This window comes from Micropterus dolomieu, linkage group LG22, assembly GCF_021292245.1.
Source record: "Micropterus dolomieu isolate WLL.071019.BEF.003 ecotype Adirondacks linkage group LG22, ASM2129224v1, whole genome shotgun sequence".
Taxonomy (NCBI): Eukaryota; Metazoa; Chordata; class Actinopteri; order Centrarchiformes; family Centrarchidae; genus Micropterus; species Micropterus dolomieu.
In genome coordinates, this window is record NC_060171.1 from 2,698,191 (window position 1) to 2,705,560 (window position 7,370).

The 7,370-nt window shown below is 47.3% G+C and overlaps 2 protein-coding genes across 2 annotated transcripts in view; one reads left to right on the plus strand and one right to left on the minus strand.

Annotated features, from left to right (window-relative positions):
* LOC123961926 (BTB/POZ domain-containing protein kctd15-like) overlaps nt 1-1,264 on the plus strand; it is a 12,779-nt gene extending 11,515 nt beyond the window's left edge. Inside the window, exon 5 of the mRNA XM_046037733.1 lies at nt 851-1,264. Within this exon, the coding sequence (XP_045893689.1) occupies nt 851-1,012 (162 nt within the window). The 3' untranslated portion in view covers nt 1,013-1,264. The remainder of the gene's footprint in view (nt 1-850) is intronic.
* A 5-nt stretch (nt 1,265-1,269) lies between these two features.
* LOC123961522 (transcription initiation factor TFIID subunit 4-like) overlaps nt 1,270-7,370 on the minus strand; it is a 19,668-nt gene continuing 13,567 nt past the window's right edge. The window contains exon 13 of the mRNA XM_046036992.1: nt 1,270-3,564. Coding sequence (XP_045892948.1) covers nt 3,400-3,564 — 165 coding nt within the window. The 3' untranslated portion in view covers nt 1,270-3,399. The remainder of the gene's footprint in view (nt 3,565-7,370) is intronic.

Sequence of the window (7,370 nt, forward strand, 5' to 3'; positions counted from 1 at the left end):
TCCGGATCAAATGAAGTGAACTGCAGGCGTGAAAGAGAAACCAGCTGGACTCCTTTAGACTACTTTAGACCAGAGTCCAGCTGGTCTCCTTTAGACCACTTTAGACCAGAGTCTAGCTGGACTCCTTTAGACTACTTTAGACCAGAGTCCAGCTGGTCTCCTTTAGACCAGAGTCCAGCTGGTCTCCTTTAGACCACTTTAGACCAGAGTCTAGCTGGACTCCTTTAGGCTACTTTAGACCAGAGTCCAGCTGATCTCCTTTAGGCTACTTTAGACCAGAGTCCAGCTGGTCTCCTTTAGACCAGAGTCCAGCTGGTCTCCTTTAGACCACTTTAGACCAGAGTCCAGCTGGTCTCCTTTAGACCACTTTAGACCAGAGTCCAGCTGGTCTCCTTTAGACCACTTTAGACCAGAGTCTAGCTGGACTCCTTTAGGCTACTTTAGACCAGAGTCCAGCTGGTCTCCTTTAGACCACTTTAGACCAGAGTCCAGCTGGACTCCTTTAGACCAGAGTCCAGCTGGTCTCCTTTAGACCACTTTAGACCAGAGTCCAGCTGGTCTCCTTTAGACCCTTTAGAGTCCAGCTACCTTTGACTCGTAGATGTACCAGGACCGGCTGACTGAGTCTCAGTTCAGGTCACATGAACAGATTCTTCCCACCTCATCAACACGGCCCGGGACCCCGGGGCCCCCACTGACTCTCGCGGCCCCCCTTAATGTTTCACATCAGACCTGTTTATTTTACTGCACCTGTAGATGCTGTCAGTTCTTTAGTTGTTGCACCAGAACAGAATCTGGTCTGTGTAATAAAGTCTGTTACCTGAAACCCTGTCCGTCCGTCCGCCTGCAGGTCCTGGAGCGTCTGTTTCAGAAGGGCTTCAGCATCAAGGCGTCCTGCGGCGGGGGGGTCGACTCGTCCCAGTTCAGCGAGTACGTCCTGTGTCGTGACCTGCGGCACAGCCAGTCCATCACCAGCACCCCGATCCGGATCAAACAGGAACCTCTGGACTAACCACCACCCTTTGCGGACAGTCTGAGTCCAGCTGGAGGACGAAGACGTTCAGGACACATGTCGGGACTGGCAGACCTTTGACCTCTGCTGACCTTTGACCTCTCAGTCTGAAGAGACTCTGATCCTCTCTGGTTTGATATGAACAGCTTGCTGCGGGCGCATAACTCTTTTATAAACCATTCTGAAAATATGTTTATGTATCTGTTAGTTTTGTGTCTCGTTCTCACCTTTAAACTCTGTAATGAACTCAAAGCTGCTTCTTTATCATTTTCTTTATTTCATTTTTTTTGCAAAGGTACAAACAACTGTAAAATTGCATTGCCCGAAATGCGTCAGGTTGAATACAGAATGTAGGAAATATAAATAGTCGCAAAAATTGTGTCCTTCCGACAGGTGATCCTGTATGTGGGCGCTCTGCAGACCGCCTGCACATACAGCCCACACACCTCAGCTTCAGTTAGCAGGTGGATACTATACAGACCAAATGCCCGATACGAGGGGAGAAAAAAAAAAAGACATGTAAAGCGTTAAAAACCTTCAATGTACACACTTTCCAAAAAAGATCTCCTTAAAAAGTTTCAACAGCAAACTGCATCTTCAGGAGGAGGGGGAGCAGGACGAGGAGGGGGGCAGGAGGAGCAGGGGGAGAAGGAGGAGAAGAAGGAGGGGAAGAAGGAGGGGAAGAAGGAGGGGGAGGAGGGGGGAGTAGGAGGAGGAGCGCTGCAGGAATGTGATGTGTGGTGTTAGCCTTCTTGAACGTAGCCTGAGTGAGCGTTGAGTCTGCAGGAGAGCCAGCTCCCTGATGAAGAGCAACATCTCCTCTCAGAGTCACATGCTCAGTCTGCACATATGAAGCTACAGACGCTTAGCTTAGCTTAGCTTAGCATAAAACAGCTGGCCTGGGGCGGACCAATTCCTCAAAAGCTCAAAAACTAAAATGTTGCTGAGCTGCAGAGATGTCCTGTCGTTTACGTTTGCTTTTCAGAGAGAATTATGTAAAAATCATAATGTCCTCCAAAATCACAGATGGAATATCAGTCCAAATAATCAGGCGTCGTCCAAAAGGGAACGGACCCAGCTGCTCTGAATCTGAGGTTTCATCTGGACAAACACTGAAGTTTTAAAGCTACAATTAGTTTTTGTGCCGTCTTCTCTGATCAGTCGTTCCACAACACCTGAGACACGCTGTGGTCGTACGTTCCCCCAGTAGGACCACAGCGTGCTTTCATACTTTAAATGGGATAAAACGTGTTCATCTGTGCTGACCCAGGCTAACTGTTTCCCCCCGTTTCCACTCTTTATGCTAAGCTAAGCATATTGAACATGAGCTGAACATGTGACTCAGAGAGGAAGATGTGTCACTAAATGTTGGACTGTTGCTTCAAGTCTGTCGGCCGTCACCGCCATCAGCATCATTACCCCCCCCCCCCCCCCCCCACACACACACAGTCTAAAACGATCTGTTTCGTCCTCGTTCATTCGACCATCGCAGCGGCACAGTTCTGACGTCCCTCTGACAACAACGATCATAAAACTAATAAGTCCCTCCCGCCCTGCAGCGGCGGAAAACTTAAAAAGAAAAAGTGACGGTTGAATGTAAGACCTCACACATCTGAGCGTGCTCAGAAAACTTTAAAAAAACAAACCGAGGAGCCCACGAGCCCGGCGTCCTGAGTGGCAGCTGAGGGCAACAAACGGCAGGCAGTCTACGTGGAAATGGTCGGAAAGATGAGACGGGAAAGGCACCTCTGTAGGTACAGCGCTGGAGTCGACGCGGCGTCAGGATCAGCACGCCGTCTGGAAACTCTGACCGAGAGGGCCTCGTTTCAGACCTGCGCGTTCCTCACTGTTAAAGAGTCTCAGCGTGAGTCTCCAGGTGACTCCAGGAGTCGGGGAGTTCTCCTGCACACGTTTGAAAGTAGTCCGACGCCCTCAGGGTCTCAGAGGGATCCGTGTGAAGTCTGCTGAATGTCCTCGGGTGAAAACAAAACTGCAACTGGACCTCCACCCAACTGTCAGAGTTGCATTGTGGGTAATGAGGGCGACAGGTTTGGACAGGAGAGAAGAATGTGAGGAATAAAAACGGAGCTCTCTGGTTCTGCTGTCTGACACCAGAATCTGATTGACCTCGTACCTGCAGCCATCAGCGGGTTCTGCTGAGCTCGGAGAATCCAACACTGAGGAAGCTGCAGTTGCTTCTTAGCTTCCTCCACCTGAACGAGCAAGACGAGATGTAAACCTGGAAGAGGGTTCAGGTGAGTCCAGGTTACAGGGTGCTGAGGGGACTGAAGACCCCATCCGTGACGATGAAACACCTTTGAGGATATGAGGACTGGAGGTTGAAGTGTGATCCGGTTTGTGGTCTGCGGGGGGCGGGGAGCTCGTCCTTACTTCAGTAGCGCCTTGTAGAGCATGAGCGAGCGAGCCGTGGAGCGCTCCTGCTCCAGGCAGAAGATGAAGTCCCTGAGGTTAACTCGTGTGATCCGCTGACGGAGCTGCTGGCGGGAGGAGGCGGCGGCCGGGGAGGAGCCGGCGCCCGAGCCTGAAGCCACCTGAGGGGAGAGACAGAGCAGCATTAGGCCGGGTCAGTGCTTCAGAAATACCAGAACAACGTTCACACCGCAACACCAGGGCTCCTGACAGGACCTGAAAACCAGCTGGATTCATTCAGTCCACCTCCTGAACCTCTGATGAAACCGGCCCTCTGTCAGATAACTGTCTCTTTAATAAAACTAACAGCTGTGAGAGGATGTCCAGGACAGATGAGAGGTGGTTTAATATCAGTACATTCAGAAATGAGCACACTGTTGAAACTACAACCTGATCTGTGCATCAGTAAGTATTTAATTAATTAATTTACTTAACTTTTCTTTACAGACTCACAGGTGAAATGTTTAAAGCTGGTCTCTATGCTGGCAGTGGTTTGAGCTTTTTTATGCTGAAAAACTAATAATAATAATATTGCATTTTATTTGTAATGCACTTTATATTTAAACAAATCCCAAAGTGCTTCATGGGGAAAAACAGGTAAGTGCTGAAAATAAAAACAATAAGGCAAAGAAAAGGGGCAAGAGTCCAGGAAAAAGCTCTCCTAAAAGGTTTTAAGACCGCGTTTAAAAGCATCGTATTGACCTTTTCAGACGGCCCCTACTCCTCCTACAGTAACAGGAGCGTTGGACAGACGTTTGTGATCTTTGGTGATTTTCAGGTGATTAAACTTTTAAACGTCTGCCTGAATCAGCTCTCCAAGAGAACTGGGAGACATCCAGGCTTTAACTCGGAGCTGCTTTGGGAAACAGCCGTGAAACTAACTTCATCTAAACCTAATTACAGGTATCTGCAAGTGTACAGCTGATACGTTTCACTGTATGGAGGGATAGTTGGGTCAGATTTAAAACTAAAAGTCTAAATCCTGAAACTTAAAGTCTAAGTCGAAAATGAATTTGGTATTTAGGATTGGTCTTTTGGGGATGTGGGAATTTAGGATTTAGTGGTGTATACAAATGAGGAGGCTCAGCCCAAAGGCTGTAGGGAGGGTTTGAAAGGGCTGAGGCTCAGAGGCACTGTATGGACTGCAGGGGGAGCTCTGACTGCCAGCACACTGCGATGAAAGCAGGGCTGGACGGAGGACTATCATTTATAATACCATAACTAAAAGTGTACAGCATTTCTGTCAATGTGGCCTCACACACAAACAGTGAAAGGAATGCTATCCGTCTGACGAGAAAGCAGCGGACAGTACAGCAGGTAAGATATGCTAACATTAGCAAGTTAGCTATATTAGGCTAACTGTTGCTGACATGCATGCGTTACGTTACTATAGGTACATGCAGATTTTAAAATGACTAAATGACTAAATGACTACTTGCCCTATCCTAAACACCAAATGAATAATCCTCAAAAGACTTTAAGTTTGCCATTTAGACTTTTAGTTTTAGACTTTTAGTTTTCAATTTAGACTTTTAGTTTTAGACTTTTAGTTTTCAATTTAGACTTTTAGTTTTAGACTTTTAGTTTTCAATTTAGACTTTTAGTTTTTGATTTAGACTTTTAGTTTTAGACTGTTAATTTTCAATTTAGACTTTTAGTTTTTGATTTAGACTTTTAGTTTTTGATTTAGACTTTTAGTTTTTGATTTAGACTTTTAGTTTTAGACTTTTAGTTTTAAATCTGACCCAATAATCCCTCCATATCACTCTGGACCATCGACTTAAATCTAAAAGTGCATAAAATTCCCTCCTCAAACAGAAACAGAAGTTCAAACTCTGGACTTCAGCTCGGAACTGAACTGTATTTGTGAAGCTTCTGTGTTGATTCAGTTCAGCAGTAACATCTGAAGCTGTGGTCAGATGTGCTTTTATATTCCCTGTCACTACGAGGTGTTTCTGTTATTCTGTCCATCCCACTAGGACTTCCTGTTTCAGCTGTGCTGTGTTTGGTTTGATCCTGAATCATCAATAACAGCTTTAAGTGAGGTCTCCCGTCCAGACCTGCAGGAGGATCACCACACCTTCATGTCTCAGGTGTGCCTGCAGCCTGAGGCCAGGTAACGCCCGGGCCCTGCAGATACGACTCCTCTGCCGTCTCAGAGCTCTTGCTCCAACAAGCCCTCTTTCCCACCGCTGTTCAGGATGCAAACAGTCGTTCAATTCACAACAAAAGCACCAACTTGGAGCGTCTCTTCCCAGGAAGCTCAAAACGTCCCGAGGCGAGCTCCACGGGCCAAAGCCTCTGAAAGAAACTGCTGTCTGAAGGCGTGTGAATGTTCCCTGAACGCACCCTGAGGTCAGGACACAGCCTCAAATTGTGGGCGGAGTCTGTGATCACTGGGACACAACCAGTTTACCTGACGGTGAATAAAAATTAAAAATGTTTGCTGTCCACGTGAAGCCGAATGATGTTTGAGAGCCTGAAGTGCAAAATGTTGTAGAGACAACGGAGCTTCTATTTTCTACATGAGCCTGAAGGCAGAACCAGCACAAGACTGCAAACCAAACTCACAGCCACTGTGGATTCTTTCAGGCAGGGAGTATCGTTCACATCCGTCTCTTAACATCTTATTCTACAGCCGACCGGTACGAGAGTTTAAAGGCAGACATTCAGGATCAGTCTCCCATTTGGTTTTTGTTGCCCTCAGAGAAAACATTTCACTTTCTTTCTGGCCTTCTGGTGAATCCAGCTTTAACAGTGACCAGTGACCCTGAGTGATGATGTGAAACTACTAATCGAGCTGCAGCTGAGCGGAACACAGAAACTCCCCGAGGGTCAAGCTGCAACGATCAGTCAGTTTATTGCACTGATCCGATACGGACTCAGACAGCTGGATTGGCTATTGATGAGGGGGCCGATCTATTTAATCACACATGTACTGCTCTGGTACAACATTTAGCTAGGAGAGCTAACAAATCATTTAATTTGACAGTTAGGAAGGGATCGGTGCGTCCTGATTAATCTCTAAACCTTCCTCTGTTCTGATCGTTGAGTCGTGTGTTGAGCAGAACCTGCAAATTATCTCTGCTGTCAGTTTCTGTCTGATCTCTCTTTGTTCTGGACTGCAGGTCGACATGTGCAGAAACTAGTTTCCTGTTTTCTAGACTAAATCAATCGATTCATAAAGAAATTATTGGCTGACTGAATGATGGCTTCCTGCAGCTGCAGCACTGAGGCCTGATATTTGTTCCTGTGTTCACCTGTACTTTGAACACAGCTCTTCCTCCCGTGGTTCAGATAGCCGTGCAGCAGCAGCAGAGCCTGCGGGCAGGGCTGACAGCAGAGGATAGGAATGAAGCTCCAGGTCCACACAGGAACCCAGACTTTATGAAGCCAGGCAGCCTGCAGGCAAACACGCAGGCCTGCCCTCTGCAACCAGTCAGTTCACCTAAATATCTTTATGTTAAATCACTCGATCAAATCTTCAGGTTAAATCGATATTCATACACAACCGTGAAATGCTCCGGCCTAAGCCTGCAAAGAGCAACAACCTGAGTTGTGTGCAGTCTTACAGACGCCTGTCAGAGGTCGAGTGGAGGCGCTGCATCACATCTACTACTAATCTATTTACACGTCACTGGTCTGAACTCGATCACAGATCCTTAGTGAGGGAAGACAACTCCGCTCTGTAACACCTCTGTTCAGCCAGAGAGTTACCAACAGAGTGAGACATCTCCTCTAATACAGCCATCAGCTGATCTCACCTCAGTTTCAGCTTCACAGTTCGATCAGACCAGAATCAGCTCAGTGATCTGAGTGTACTGGGACTTCCTCCAGATCTTTGGTCCTGATGTCTTTAGCAAGCTCAGCTAGTGAAGAGGAGGCACCAGGGTCAAGTCTTTTCTTGGAGGGGGGGGGGGGGGGGCAT